Source organism: Copadichromis virginalis, linkage group LG17, assembly GCF_057382275.1.
Source record: "Copadichromis virginalis isolate Kocher_CV1m ecotype Utaka linkage group LG17, C_Virginalis_male_GT1.1, whole genome shotgun sequence".
Taxonomy (NCBI): domain Eukaryota; kingdom Metazoa; phylum Chordata; class Actinopteri; order Cichliformes; family Cichlidae; genus Copadichromis; species Copadichromis virginalis.
This window is the reverse complement of record NC_140634.1, coordinates 16339446-16356000: the sequence shown is the minus strand read 5'-3', so window position 1 is coordinate 16356000 and position 16555 is coordinate 16339446. Positions and strand designations below refer to the sequence as shown.

The window sequence follows — 16555 nt, the reverse complement described above, 5'->3', positions numbered from 1 at the left end:
TTGGGTCATTGTCCTGTTGAAAAATAAATGACGGTCCAACTAAACGCAAACTGGTTGGGATGGCATGTTGCTGCAGGATGCTGTGGTAGCCATGCTGGTTCAATGTGGCTTCAGTTTTGAATAACCCCCAAGAGTGTCACCAGCAATTTACCAATTTTCCCGACTGACTGACCTTCAGTTCTTGAAGTAATTATGGACTCTTGTTTCTTTTTACTTAGCTGAATGGTTCTTGCCATAATATGTATTCGAACAGTGATCAAATAGGGCTGACAGCTGTGATGATTTTCTCCACTTTCCTCACCACTCCACTCGCAGTTCTCCAGCCTCTACACCACACAGAGATGCAGCTAGTCAAAATGCTTTCTATGGTACTACTGTAGAATGTAGTTAACATGGGTAGGGGTGGGTGAGCACTTCTTAACCTTTAAGAAAGCTAAGTTAGGGTAACTTATTCATTGTGAGCACACTGAATTCTGAGCTCCACTGGAATGACTGAACTTCTTACCCTCTCTCTCTAAGGGAGAGGCCAACAACCTTTCGGAAAAGATTATTTCTGCCGCATGTATCATCACTTATGACCACAGGTTAGAAAAGGGACATAGAGAGCTAAATTGAGAGTTTCACTTTCATCAGCTCTCTCTTCACCACGAAGAGCTGACCTTAACCCCGGTTCACAAAACACATGCAGACTTGGGCCAAACTCACAAACGCAAATATCCCTGAGATGATAAAGAGACTAACGAATGAACTTTCCCTTCCACTACTCCGCCATAGACCTTACCTGGAAGGTTGAGCATTGTGATCCCTTTGTAGTTGGAACACACCCTGCGCTTACCCTTCTGAAAAATTGGAATCACCACCCCAGTCTGCTAATCCAGAGTTACTGCCTCGGATCACCAAGCAGTGTTGTAGAGGCGTGTCATCAGGTCAACTGAACTTGTCCCATACCAAAGTTTTTCCTGCCCGGGTTGCAGCTGTCACCGGAGTTCCACATGCTATCCAAGCCCAATAGGACTCCTCCTTCAGCTTGATGGCTCCTGTATCTTGTAAAGCCAGGCTTATTGTGGTCTGAGTCCAGAAGAGTCTAGACACAAGACTTGCTAAATCCCAAAATATTTGCGGTTTTTCAAAACTGAGTTTTTCCTTATAAACCTTTGTTTGCCACTGTTGGAAGCCATCAAAGGAATCCTTAATAGCCCTCATTTTTGTTGGAAAAGATCTAAATTCTAATTAAAAGAACTAAAGTGTAATTACAGAACAGCTATTTATGTCTGTATCTAAGTATCTCAAAAGCCCACTTTAACTGTACCAAATAATCAAAGCCTTTAAATTTACCCCACCCTCTGCCATGGCACTATATAAACTGGCTTTAGAAATTACAGTTTGGTATTGACACTGTAAGGCTTGCAGAACTGCACTGCAGAGAGTCTAAATTTCATGTTGTGCAGGAAAGGGTGTCAGCACTTTGTGTGGTTTTTTGTTTTGGCAGGAAGAATATCATAGGTGTTTTCAGGGTTTACCAAGACCTTCACAGAGGCAAATGGGTTATATCAGTTGTGGTAGATCTGTTTTTATCACGAGTGTTACTCTGAATTAATTGAGTCACTGAGACTAGAACAACAAACACAAATCCATTTTTAAATCCCCAGATAACCTAACACCTTTTATTCTATTTTAAGCCTGGAATAACTTTTCTGTCAGATTGGTTGACAACTCAGTTCAAATTTTCTGTTGGAATTATCTATTGAACACGAGACACCACAGTATCACTACTCAACTATCAGCTCTTGAGTCTGTCTGCCCTGCACACTCTTGATGTTTGCTGCTATGTTACCGCCTTTGTTAAACTACTTTGATAAGTGTTTTATATTAACTGCTTATTCTTGTAATGCATGTCTTTGTCTTCCATTACTGTTTTAGGTTTTCTCATTATTCTCATGCATCTACTTCCATGTCTATCTTCAACCTGACACTGCAGCTAAGAACAGTGTCTCATGATCTGTCAATGCAACCTAACCTACATTCACAGCTTTACTCGTTAAATTGTAGATTAATACTTCGCTTTACTTAAGACATATGTCTCCTGAAAAACATCACAGTTCATATAAAATTTGTAAAGTATTTGGTGTTTGGCCATCCAGACATTATTTGAACCATGATGTACCATTATAAATTTGAATGGTTCTTGGATCTAATATTGGTATAACTACTATACTAAATCTACTACAGACAACACTTTTATTCCAGCCCTCTGGTAAGGGGACCTTTACATGAAGGTATGTTAGCTTTAGACTGTTCTACTTGATTTACAACATTTATTTCCACTTTTCCAAAATCAGGCAACTGCAGCACCAACACAAGGACCTGTACTTCCTTCTTAAATTAAAAATAGTTTTTTAAAAAGTCATCTACTAAAGGCATAGCACACTTTGCTTTTAGTAGATGACTGTTACATCTGCCAAAACTCATCATTTACATGGTGTTTAAAATACTCAGATACAGATTTGTCATCTACTTTCTCTCACTCTCTGCATGTCACATCTTTTCTTGTAGAGGTCTTGTTAAGCTTTGCTTAGATCTTTGTGTTACACATTCCTGCTTGAAGGGATTCACTGGCATTCTGTTTCTTCACAGTCCATCTGTCTTAGTTTTTTACTTTAGCTTCAATACCTTTTATCAGTTTAAGAATTACTGATTTTATATGATTTTTTATAAACTGTCTAGTATTCGAATGCTAGTAGAATCACTTGATCTAAAAATAAATTACTAACAAATCGCTAAAAATAGTTTTTCAAAATGGACTGCACAGAAACTTGGCCAGTATCCATTTACATTGTCTGTTTGCTGTTGTGTGGTGTAACCAGCTTAGTGTTTTTGGTTATTAACTTCTCTGTTCTATAATCCAACTCTCTAACAGGACCTGACAAAGTCAAGGTAAGAAGCACTATTACATTCACATAAAATGATCATTTGGGAAGTGTTATTGAAAATGTTGTTGAATATTTGTTGAAGAGTAAGACAAGGATTTCAGATGTACAGTAATAGCAAGAGCTTTAGTTGCTAAACTAAAATACAGAAACTGTTTTTAATTTATTATATGAAAAGTGCTGTATACATATAACAAAGGGCAGAGAGTCGCTACTTTTAAAGGTTATTGTAGACCCTGCAAGCAGATTTTTAAAATGGTATCACTAGGTAAAGGTTTGGACACATATGCTAGTTTGTATTCCTTTGTCACCTATTTACACACTCGCCTGAAACTTCTCACATATGCATTTTCTTCAATCTGCATGTCAAAATGTTTTACACCATCTCAACTGGGTTTATTCTTGATATCAGATCATCTGATGGTCAAACATTCAAGGCTAATCAACTTTATTTTGACTAGACAAGACTACAATGAAAATTCTCTCATCTGGAATCATCAAATCAAAGTTGAGATTTTTACTCCTCTAAAGTTCCACTTATTTCTTCTTCTCCTTCTTGATTTATTTCACTATTGTTTCTTTACTGTAGTTTAACCAGAAAGACCAAATTTGCACATTTTGCTTTCAATACTTGATGTTAAGATGTACCTCTGTAAAATCTTAGTTTGTGAAAATGGTAACTGAGAAGCTTCTCCTCAGCAGAAAATGGTTTTAATCTTAAGTGGTTGGAGTGGTTCAGATGTTCCTCCATCCAAATGTTTGCATCGTTCTGCATCCAAGTGCTAATACATGTCAGTTCTACTAAACCAGGGGTCGGCAACCTGTGGCTCCGGAGCCGCATGCGGCTCTTTAGTCCTTATAGTGCGACTCCGTGTGGTTTGGGAAAATAAATTAGAAGTATTTAGCTGAAGTGTAATTTATTTATGTTAGTTCTTTTTTAACTTGTAGTTCTAAATTGGAAGATTATTGTGATTTTGAAATATAAAAATACAATTATATTCTATTATTTTTTCATCACTCAAAATAAGCGTCACACTCGCGGAAGCCGGTGTACCCGCCGAAACGCCGTGCATTTATCGAGACTTTCAACCCCAGGTAGACCAATTATGGATCTTCGGATCCACATTATGTCAACAGCTGTTCTCCACTGTGAACAATGTTAAAGACAAACACCGCTGACGCCTCACAGATGACAGCTTACAGTCCTGCGTAAAGATGAAAGTGACTTCGTACAGCCCTGATTTGCAGACGCTGTGCGCAGAGGTTCAGGAGCAGAAGTCCCATTGTAAACATATCACGGCAGACCCGACGCTGTTTCCATGAACACGCTTTTCAGCATCTCTTTATTGACCACTTTTCACACACGGTTGCTGTACGCATACAGCCGGCTGTAGCTTTTCAGTTCACAGCCCGACACACACCAACACAACAGCATAGATAGCACAGACGTTAAGGCGGCGAGGCGTGATTGCGGGTGCCGCTCAGGTGCGTCCGCCTCCCCTGCAGCGGCGCTGCAGACCACGCCCCGCCACACACATTAACCAGGTAAAATACATATTTAGGCAGAATTTTGCAAATATCTATTTTTCATCTTTTAGCAGCATAGTGCTTTTTTTCCAATTACTTTTTAAAAGTCAGGTCAAGGCTCCAAAAGCCCAAAGGCGATATGAGGGTGGCGGCTCAAAGCAGTTTTTGTTTGCTGGATTATTTTAGTTCAGCTGGGCGTCTTTCCTTTTGTTATATTTCTTTAAGAGTTCAAAATGTGTTAATTACATAAATAAAATGTAATTTTCTCATTAGCACTTCAAGGATTTCATAAGCAACACACCTTAGTTGTTCACACAAAGCATAAAGGTAAAAAACAATATATACAGTGTTATCTTCATTTTAGATGTCAAAAAGTATTTGCGGCTCCCAGTGTTTTCGTTTGCGTGGAAACCGGCTCCAAATGGCTCTTTGGGTGTGAAAGGTTGCTGACCCCTGTACTAAACCAACCGAATGTGCAATATCCAATCAGTATCCATCAGTATCCTGTTTTCAATCTGACAGTGGTTCTAAATTACCTCTAATTTTTGATATGTTTGATAATTGACTTTGTTACTGTTCAAGTTGGAAACTCTTCAAACTTAAACACTGGACACATGTCTAAGTATGTGGATGGACAAATCTGTGTTCTTTTGGCCACAGCTTACGTCTTCTCTGATCTTGTTATGTGGAAAAGGAATTGTTTCAAAAACAAGGACTTATTGTGCAAAAGTCTTGAGCCGTGCCTCATTTCTATATCTTTTGCTTTCAAGGACCAACACTTTTTAAAGTGGTCTTGAGCAAGTTATTGGGTTACTCAGCCCCTCTTGAATGTCTTTCAAAGTTTTTCTTTGGACATTTGCTGCTTTTTTACTCATTTCCAATTTTTACTAGCAGCCTATCAGACAACACAGTTTGACAGAAATAAATTATCTTTTTGACACCAACAAAATGCTATTAGTGGAAAATTTGGCATATCTTCACATTGTGCGCAGAGAATTTGAGGAGACTAGACAAACAGACAACTATATAAGAAGTGACAGGCCTATACACTGTCTACAGCAGATGAATAGTATCTGAAAATCAAGTCCTTAAAAAATTGGAAAAAAACACAGGACCCGATGGCTACATCTGGCTCTTCAGTTCATCCATTCACTGAAGCCTCATCAAAAATCTTCTCAGTGAAGGGGGCCTGTCTAGGAGCCCTTGAGGAGAACAGGGATAAAAGCATGATGTATGATAAATTGCACAAGAAATGGACTGAAAATCAGTGGCAACGGTGTGTGATGGACTGATTAATCTAGATCTGAAATTTTTAGTCAAGTGGTTGCCAGTATGGGAGAAGGCGCTGTGAGCTTCTACAGCTATCTGCAAAACCACCAGATTTTGATCCACAATGAAATGCCATCTGGAAAGCAACTGATTGGCGACAGCTAGTTTTTTTTCGCCATGACAATTAACACACACACTGTCCCACACACAAAACAATCAATGCTGTCAGCCACTTATTGGCCTCCCCACAGTCTGGAGCAGTTTGGCATCCACATTTCAGAGCTTTGAGAGCTTTGAAAGCTTTAAGAACTATTCTTTAAGACTACTTGAAGAAATGACAAGAAAGGTGCCTAAGAGAGTTCAGACTGTATCGAAGAATAAAGGTGTTCATACCAAATATTAACTTTCAAGCTGGTTAGAACTGCACAAACTGTTTTTGACTTATATACTGTAGTAAGTTTCCACATTTCAATAAATCTCTTCATCTGTTTTCCATTTTGTTTGCAGAATATAAAGAAATGAAAGACTGCACAGGACTTTTGCACAATACTGCAAATCTCAACGCTCTCTCTCGCACTCTCTCTATCTTTCTCTTTGCAGTTTGGAAACGAGGCTCAGCAATTAGAATGGGCTAAACGTGAAAGCGAGCGTGCAGAACGTGAGCGGCTGAAGAGACTCAGACAGCAGGAACAGGAGGACCTGGAACTGGCCATTGCCCTCAGTAAAGCAGAGATGTCCAATGCATGACCTGGAGGTCCCACTACATGTGAATACTTGTATAGCCATAGTGAGGCTAACCTGCAGACAAAGGTGACTGACTGAAATATTAAGACATGAAACACATCACTGAACTAATTACTGCACACACTCACACAGAACTCCACACTCAGTGACTTTATTGGATTGGAAGAGAACAAGAAACTTTCAGACGAGTTTGGATGATGGCCCTGCAAACAGAAAAAAACAATAAAACAGAATCGTGGGTTGCAAAACATCATTGAAAAACGGGTGCTGACATGAAGAAAAGGGGAACTGAAATATAAAGACGTGGAAAGAAAGCTGCTTGGTAGAAAGAGTGTACAGGCCCCATAGTAGCTACACGGTAATGTTGTTTTACCGATTAGGGAGACTAGCTAATCGCTGCACGACAGTTTGTATCACTTCATGTTTCTTTGTTTTGTTTTTTAAGCTACACTCTCCATATGGAAACAAACCTTGCTGTCATTAATAGAAGAGCAGATGACCTTTTCTTTTGTTGTAACAATCAGCAGCAAAGAAATTGCCCCTGTACTTCTCAGAAGGGACTTGTAAATTGGTTGTATCATTTAGTTAATAGAATTACATGATGTAGTAAGTATGTCAGTTAATATTCAGTGCTAATGCATAGAATGAGGTTTAAATTCCCATTTGGTATAGAGAGGCTTATAGAAAGGACTGGATTCATTCAGTAATAGTCATTAGGGGAGGGTTTAAAAAATCGATTTCCCCGATTCAAATCGATTTTTGTTTGAATAAAGCGATATTGAGTCATTAAATCCTGATTCGATTTTTAATTATTTTTAAGTATTTTGTCAGAAAGAACAAAATCTCAGCTTAAAGCTCACAAAATGACTTCAACGACCACAAAACAGCAAATGAGAGCAGTTGAACGGATTCCGCGAAAAGACGTAAACACAAATCGCGGATCGTTCGCCCGAAGATCTGCGCACAGACACGCCGTCAGCTGCTGAAAGCAAACAGATTCTGAAGTCGCAGGTTTTGCCACTTTCCGACCAAAATTCACTGATAGGCAGCAAAAAAAAAGATCAAAACTACGCTTCACGTGTGAAACACATCGTCGTGAATTCCCTCTTACTTTACAGTTTTGCTTCCACTGCGATAAAAATCACACTTCCTGCACGGCTCTCTCTCTCACTCTATTTCAAGAACAGTTTCCAATCTGAAATCTGTTTTCTGCATTATGTACAGTTTTATGTACAGCGCTGGTTTTTTTTCTCTGTAACTTTGCTCTGCTTCACTTCAGCAGCGTCAGGTAATGTTTATATGCAGATTCATGGTTTTCTTCCGTTTTTGTTCAACTGCAGAATATTTTTAAGGCGGTTGTCTGCTTTAAAAAGCCAGACCAGGAAAATCTCCTTCATGCTTTTCTGTGTTTTATCCTCAGTTACTTTGACACAAAGGCATCTGCTGTGATGCTCACACCTTTGATGAAGTGTCAGCTTTTTATACACAGATATACAAATGTGGACATGTATTAATGAATGATCAGCACTATAATATTTCTGACTGTCTGAGTCGAAACTGAATCGAATTGAATCGGGGATCGAATCTGGACCTTCTGAGTCAATCAATTATAGAAATGAGTGACAATAACCAGCCCTAATACTCATTAAATATTCTTTTAAGGCCAGACACTTACACTAACAAAGACTGAGATAAGAAGTGAAAAGATCGATATTAACAGTATTTTTAAACTGTATTTAACCACTTTGTTTCAAGCTAGACTAAAGTCAGTGCTTCATTTTTTCTCATGACTCCAGGTGAGCTTATATCTCCAAATATCAGGATTTAGAGATTAAACACTTTAACCAGATAAAGATTCAGGCAATCTGGGATACCAAGAGCCTTATTATCCAATGGTTCCACTGTATAACAATTTTAACAGTAATGTTAAAATTGTCATGAAATATTCCTTCTGTGTACTACTGAAATTCAAAAGGCCTCAAGGAACCACAGACAATATTATCTTTTCAGGTGTGTGCTGTAGTCCCTGAGTTTAAATGGCTTCTCTTGTGAATTTGTCTTTCAGTCCCCAGTTTAAATGTGACATAATGTGAAAACCCACTTTACTTTGTGTTGTGCTTATTTATCATGAAGAAATAAATAATACAGAGCGGGGGGAAGAGACTCAGAGTAGGGTTGTTTTTCTTTGGTACTCTTCTGCCTTGAGTCTGTAGCTTATATGTTTCTCTTTTTCAGTATTACGTTTGCCACCCATCACAGACGCTCCCTTCCTCTGGCTCATCATTTCAGTTTTAAAAAATGAAGACATAAAAGTAACAGAAGCTGAGGGAAGCAGCGTGCATTACATTGGTTTCCTCTAATGTGATAACTACCTAATGAATGAAAATAACTATGTCAGGATATCGACATATTCTTTGGAGTGAGAGTAACGTACTGTAAAAATATGTTTTCCGTTATCATGAGTGAGGTCATCGTGTAGAGTCCTCTGCACTGACCTGTAGAGCTTTCTTGCCGTCTCTGCGGTGTATATAGACAGAGCCTATGCCTCTTCTTGACAACTGTACTCTGATCACAATGATGTGATATCATACCACATCCAGCAAATGAAATAAAAGATGAGGGAATTCATTTTTCATATTTCAACTAGTCTGTTTTTTATTGATTCTTTTGTAGAAACTGATGGTTTTAGCACTGTTTTTAGTTGGTGACTACAGAACGGCAAACACAAGTTGCAGATAGATTTCTGACTGGCAGGAAACTGGATGTTGAAGAGTGCTAATTCTTATGTGACATAGTTTGATGCTCCATAACAACTCACTTTGTTTATTTTAGGAGTTGTCTCTTTACTTGAACTATGAACCAATGCTTAAGGGAGACAGAAATACGTTGTTTCTAGAGTTTTGTTTTGTTTTTTATTTGGATTTTGTTCTTTTGCTGTCCCATAAAAGCAGATTTCATTGAACTTAACTTCTGAGCTGTTAGTGCAAAGCAAAGCTTACTGATGTGATCTTTATACTGTAACATTGCACTGGATGCAATCTGATGGAACCTAAAAATGTTTCAGTCATTCTGAAATCACTTCAGATTTGTTGCAATTTAATGAAAATATAAACTCCTTCTAATAACAGAAAACACTGGCGTACATTCTGCTTAACTTGAAGTTTAATACATAAAAAAAATGTACTGAAATGTTCAGGTTGCGTCAGATTTCAGTCCAAAACTGTGATGGGATGGTCCCAAATACGAGCTGGAGGCGTGTAAAGGCTCTGTCTGAACTGAGTGATATGACAGAATGACCTCCAATAAGTGTTACACTTGCTTTTCCACTCATCACGTTGAAAAAGAAAATGCTGGTACTAATGTGGTTACTTTCATGATGCAACATTGCATATTTGTTTGTCTTTTTCTTCCCAGATGTCAGACATATTGAAACTGCTTTCCAGAGGGTCAGCATTATATAAATCCTTGTAATGTGAATTCACCAAAATAGGAGTGAAAAGTGAAGTTAAGGTTGATAATGCACCCCTGATTCTGCGAGTAAGAAGTGTAAACTGCCTCTCTCAGCTTTTCTTTGTTATGTTCACACATCAAGAGTGTTTCTTTTACTATAGCTGTTACTGAGCGGTGTCCTTAGTATGTGATAAACCTGCTTTCATCTACTTCTCAGTCATAAAACACACGTTGGCTTTTAAGTCTCTGCCATGAACAGAAGCCCCCTCGTGTCCGTCCGTTTTCTCAGTTTAAATAAAACTGTTCATGAGCTTCTACGCGCCAGCAGGTCGTCAGCTACACACTTGTTCTCACTGCATTATAAAACGTTACAGTTAACTTAATTGCTATCGAGTAAAAAGCTTATAGTGTGGTATACTAGAAGTTGAATAAAAAGCTATGTGTATTATCTAAAAGGTGCAGTATGTTCAATACCTTACTGCAGAATTGTTTGCCCCTGTTTTTCACAGTGGCTAGTGGTGTTACTTTTGTTTGTTAACCAGATTTCTTTCATTCTTACAGCACATTGACATCAGATCAAACATGTATTCCAATAGCAGTCACCTAACAACTCATCTATACTAGCTTGAGAAGCAATGTGATCTAAGCTTCTTGCTTGGGGCATCTCTAAACTTGTCACTGCTGATTGTGACATAATAGTCTAACTGCTTCGTTAAGGTGATATCATAGCAAGAATGTTCATGTTTCAAGTCTCCTTCGAGCTGGCCCCTCACAGGTGGAGTTTGACTTTTCGGCTTCCTGCCACAGTTCAAAGACATGGTTGGTTTGACTTCTACATAGGCTGTGATACCACTGAGGTCACAATGTGGGAGATTTGCATGTGGTACTGAGCCTGAAAGAAGTCTGTATAGATACAGCTAGAGGACTGAAGCTTTTGCTATTCTTCTTGTAACTATGTGGAACCCACACTGGCTTAAGTGCTATAGAAGTTTATTTTTCCCAGAACTAAAGAGAGTGTCCTTTGACTGAGTGTGTATGTGGATGGCTCAGCTGAATTTTGAAAGCAAAACGTGGACTCGTTCTGTATATTATAGGGCAGAGAGGTGTGTTATCTTTATAGCACAGCTGACATTCTGTGGCGGTGTATATACTTCAACAAGCTAGGATGTGATATTTTCACACAGTATAACTAGCAGCATGTAGGAAACAGAGGGACCTGTGATTATGCCAACGCACTCCTTGAGAAGTAGGGTTGGACAGCAGTTCTATGGGTTTGATTCTGACGTTCTGCACCAGTGCTGAAAACAATTGAAATTAGAGTATGTGGTGAGATGGAACAACATGCATATTATCATTAGCACCAAGAACTAGCAGCACTCAATACTCGGTCCTTCTGTAAAAGACCGCCTATGATATGTGTCTGCAATCACCCCGTCTGCTGTGTACTGCTGTTAACAGACTGGTACCATTGTTCATACTGTATTTGTCATTAGATACCTCCATTGTGCAATAGATATGTTTCTTTTATTGTTGTTTTATGTATAGTCTGAAAGAAGTCTAATTTTTTATATGTTGTGTATGTTTTTAATATAATTATTTATGTATCCACAGCCAGCCACTCTTCTGACCTGATTTTCTTCCAAGCATCAAAAGCCTTTTATTGCAAATCCTTTTTTTTATTTTGAGGAAAAACAAGTAAACACAATGTTAATTACTAAATGTTATTAAAATATCAACAGTGTTAGCAGTTAAGAAATATCAGCTTATGATTGATGATAAGTGTCAAAATTACAGCTTAACAGTTTCTTTGTTTTAATGTTCATTTTATCAGAATGGTTCATGTTTTCTTGTAGTGTGAAACCACTGAATTCTGTCTTTGCTGGAATGCTGATGCTTAATATTAAGCAGGCAAAATGAATTCATTGTGTCATTCGTCATTTCTTTGATTTCTTTTCTAACTCTTGTTGTTGTTGCTCTCTCTGCTGTCGACAAATTATTCAGCGCTGTTTTTATAAAAATGCATACAGTGCGTGTACGGTCTCTGTAGTATCATGTCTGGTATATGTGTCCTAACAGCATAAACAAACGAACCAGTGAATTATAGAGGAAAACATTTGGAACAACGGGTAGAGAACAGAGGTTTACCTAGAAAAGTGAGGATCTCTATGGTCTCTATATGGTCTGTACTGTTTACTAGAATAAACATTTCCATTAATGAATGCATGTTTGACTTGTCAACAGTTTTGTATGACTATTTGTAAAGCTTAATATAATATTACACGTTTAGAAATCTTAAATTCTTAATTACATATTTAGGGAAAAAGTGCCAAATGTAATTTATTAAATCCCTAAATCGCAATTCCATTAAGAAATAAAGTGATTTTAATCATTTTAGAAGCTATTAGAACTTAAAATCCATCCTTCAGCATTTTCAAAGTAATTTTTTTTATCCCAAACAATCTTTTCCAAACCAGACATCTGTAGCTGTATTCACAGTGCTTCACTTCTTCCACATTTTGTCAGCCTGATTCAAAAATTGAGTCATTTTTCACCTGAAAAGCCTACACACAATCACCATAGCAACCGTGATGAAAGTTTACAATTCTCCATTTCAGCTAAACTCGTTGTTTTGAATGTCATGGCAAAGGATGTCAGTACTTAACTGTAATACTTGTTCACGGTATGCTTTTGTTTTTTAGTTTTTATCCATATGGATGAATTTCAAGCAGACTTTTTATTCATGGATTATTTTTGCGTTAAATTTTGAGGTGAGAAATGAATCCTTTTTGGAATGAGGCTGTAACAAAAGTAAATACTTTACAGATGCTCCTCCCCTCCCAGACAGTCACAGTGTGAGGTGAATTACACTCATTTCAAGGGCACACCTGTCAAGTGTGAAATGAATGCTGTGCAATTCTGGACATATTAGCTGTAAATCAAGCAAATCCTCTATGTTGGCAAGTGCTAACTGTCTCACTGAGGAATAAGAGGAAATTCTTCACACTATTGTGTTTACTCTACGATAATGAAGAGGAGGGAAATTAAAAACCTGTGAGCCAGAGAATATTTGTGGGTAATGTTGGAGTGCTGTTAACATTTTTGATACTAAAAACCTAACAACCTGGAGATAAAAGAAGCCCTTTGTATTGGAGGAATTGACCATGAGCACTCACTAGTCCCTGTACATCTATTCAACTGCTTGTTGGTGCACTTATGTGATCAACATGACAGAAATTCAATATATTCAGGCAGACATAATCAAGACAACCCACTTAAGTTCACCAAGCATCACAATGGCTCAGAATGATGAGTTAAGTGACTGAGAATGTGGCATGGTTGGGATTTTCATGCAGGAACATCTTTACAGATAGTGTTCATTCAGGGGGCTGGTTTCAGTTATTGTGCAATGTACTGTTTATTGCAAAGTGAAAGTGTTAAGGAACCACAGCAAGTGTACCTCGTGAAGTTACAGCGCAGAGTTGCTGAATGCTGAGGCTACGGTAAAAGCTGGCAAAGCTCTGCTGACTAAACCTCCTCTGGCATTAACATCAACACATAACCGTGGACCTTGAGCTTCATGACATGGCTTTCGATGACCGAGTGGCTCCTGTTGATGTAATGTGTCGGTAGCCTGGTACTTTCTTCCATATAGTGTATATATGAACTTGACTTTTATGTCAAATGGAGCCGCGCACACGTTTTGAAATTATATCTCGATTGAGGTACGAACATCTTGACCATAATCTGCCATGGCATGATGCCATCCTGGAAACAAACTGACAGTCTCAAGCTGAAAGGAAACGGGAGCCTCACTGTGTTTTAGGGGCTGTGGCTCAGCAGGGAGAGCAGATTGTTGAGTAATTGTAAGGTTGACAGTCTGATGTCCAGTTCAAGAGCCATAAGACAGTAAACTGAACCAAAATTGCTCCTGATGCATCCACTGGAGTGTTGTTGTGCAGTAATTAGAAAGCACTTAAAGGTATACAATAAAAAGCACTGTGTTAATGTGACTTCTTCTTAAAAAATACTTTGAGTCTTCAGAGTGGATGAGCACTGTATACACACCAGTCTGTTAACTGGTAACAATGAATTTTGACTCCCAATCTTAATGTGTGTAAAATTGTTTATCTAAGGAACTCAGCACTAAATCACTTAAGCAAAATGTAGATATTTGAAGAACATGTTATTTTTATGAAGATAAAAGTTAATCATTAGTTATACAGGATTACAGTAAACTACTGTGACATCACATCACAAGACTAATACCTGTGTTAAAGCCCGTCAAGGAGGCTGAGACAGGAGAATACATCCAGAATGCTTTGTCCAGGCAATTGTTTAGATAACTACCTTAACTTTAACTGCACGTGTGTATTCTGTTTGTCACAAAATGTTTAGTTCTTAAAGTAAGAAAACACAGTCTGTAGCTGTGGTTCACATCAAGAGGCTGGATACTGTTTGCTTGTACTCTCGTTATTCCTGCTTACCTGAGACGTCACATGTTGACTGTTTCATTTTAAGCAGATTAGAATGCTGACGCCATCATTTGGTCAACAACAACCCTTGTATGGCTGCTAGCACAGCTACACCTTCTCTGATTTCATAGTTGCTGAAAAGCTGATCTTGCTTTCATAACACAAATTACCTGCCCAAATAATGGGGCTATCGGAGATATTTGACAAGCAAATTTAACATGATTTTATCTTTTTAGACAAAAATGAACTGAGCAGACTCCCAGTGTTTTTGTAGGAGTGTAAATCTTACCTTCCGCAAAAGCATGCAGCCAGTGTTTGATTAGCTTTGGCTGCAAGCTCATTTTATCCACTGGTGAAAATCGAATCTGGCCTAAAAATTGTTACAAAAATACACACCACGGGGTGTAGTGTATGTATGCTGGGCAGACATATCTCTTGTATGTTCCCTTGTAGTTCTTTGTGTTTATGCATGTGTGTGTGTATTGTATTTTACATGTGTTACAACGCACATGATCTGGAAGAACCAGAACTTGCTGGAAGCCTGTTTTTCAGTTTGAACACTGACATAAACCTGTTTGGTTATTGAGCCACACAAAGTCTGACAGTCGACAGCAGCTAAATGAAGACTGAAAGAGCAGTCTTTATAGTCTTTATATAGTTTTAATAGGAAATGCATTGAAAAGATGCTAAGAAATAATCAACTAAACACAAATTTACTTGATAGGTTTTATTTAATGTACAATTCAACCTTTTACAAACTAAAAATAAACAAACAATAGAACATTAAGAGTCTAATGTTCAGGTGGTTTTTGTACCTGTTTCTTATCATTTCATTTGGTTTCCCCTGCTGATGTAAACATAAACTTTTTTTTCCATTTTAGGTGCATTTTGATGGATAACTTTTTGTTTAATTTTCTTCATCATTGTCCCCACACGGCATCACATGTATAACATATAATTTATCAAACAAAAAAATGTTACATTGGTTAAAATATTTAAATACATTTTTCGTACTTTGATTAAATACTCAACCTGCAAAAATAAAAAAATAATTAGTTCAACTGGGAGACACAGCGTCCTTTTTTGATTTGTGTCTCTTCTAACTATGCTCCTTGTGATTTCTCGCTCTCACACTCAGCGGAATTTACGATCCATCTGGGAAACTGCAGGGAAAACATTCCAGCAGAAGTTTCCTGCAGTCCACAGCAGTGCTGCTATCCCAGTAGATGGCAACCTCTTCCCATAAATACACTTCTTGTCCCTTTTGTTGCCTACTGAGCTCAGTGTTGCTCATATGCTGCAGGCCCAATCAGCCTATGGGGCTTGCAAGCCCTCGGCCTCCCACCTAAGTTGGATCAGACCGCACTCACGACCTCAGCGAACCTTGCCCTCTTCCTTTAAGGCAAATCTATATTATGATAATGAATCTATCTTGTTCTGCTGCTTTCACAAAGGCAGAAACCAGCATGTAAACCAGGTCACCCTCACGCCAGAGCTTCCCACGCTCCACAGTGGCAGTTACCCTTCTGCACCCAGCTGAAAAAAGTGAAATGAAAATGTTTGATTTTTCACTTGAGTGAATGTACTAAACATAGTGGTGGGGAGTGTTCCTCTTTTCTGAGGGTTGGCACGGGGCAATTGCGGAGATGGTACTGAGACAAGTGACCTTTCACAACCCAAAATAAACACAGGCCTTGTCACGGCTTTAGCGGAAATGGAGAGATAGTGAAGTTTCATTAAGAGCCATCACCTATATGCTTCCAACACTACATGTGGTAAGCATGCATGTTACTTGACAATGGTCAAATTTACAGTTTAAAGAATATTGGATGGTAGTTTTATTCTTGTAGTTCGGATAGTAATTGGATCTAACCCAGATTCTTGTTTCCAGTGTGTGTGAAGTAAGAATGATGATCACACCCTTACTATTCGATCATCTCTGTCATGCTCTAATGGTCTATGAGGCAACTGTTCCCATTACTGATTTAACATGTAATGCATTAAAGGCTCACACCACAGAATTTAAATCTTTTTGATCTAAACATCTTTGTGGGGTTGAAACATTCCCACGACTTAAAGATATCAACTAGCTGTTAACAAGGTTGCTTTTGAAATTAAATTTAGCGTTGGTGTTTTTTGCAAACAAAACATGACTTACAAAAAGTA

The 16555-nt window shown here is 38.2% G+C and overlaps 1 protein-coding gene across 6 annotated transcripts in view; it reads left to right on the top strand.

The window, feature by feature from the left end:
- Positions 1–12140, top strand: part of LOC146689180 (epidermal growth factor receptor substrate 15-like 1) — a 52457-nt gene extending 40317 nt beyond the window's left edge. For 4 of the 6 annotated variants that reach the window (XM_085436098.1, XM_085436094.1, XM_085436096.1 and 1 more), the window contains one exon: positions 6324–12140. In XM_085436098.1, the coding sequence (XP_085292224.1) occupies positions 6324–6470 (147 nt within the window). In that variant the 3' untranslated portion in view covers positions 6471–12140. Of the gene's footprint in view, positions 1–2917; positions 2935–6323 lie in introns of all 6 variants that reach the window. The other 2 variants (XM_085436095.1, XM_085436099.1) reach the window with 2 other exon arrangements.
- Positions 12141–16555: the final 4415 nt, after the last annotated feature.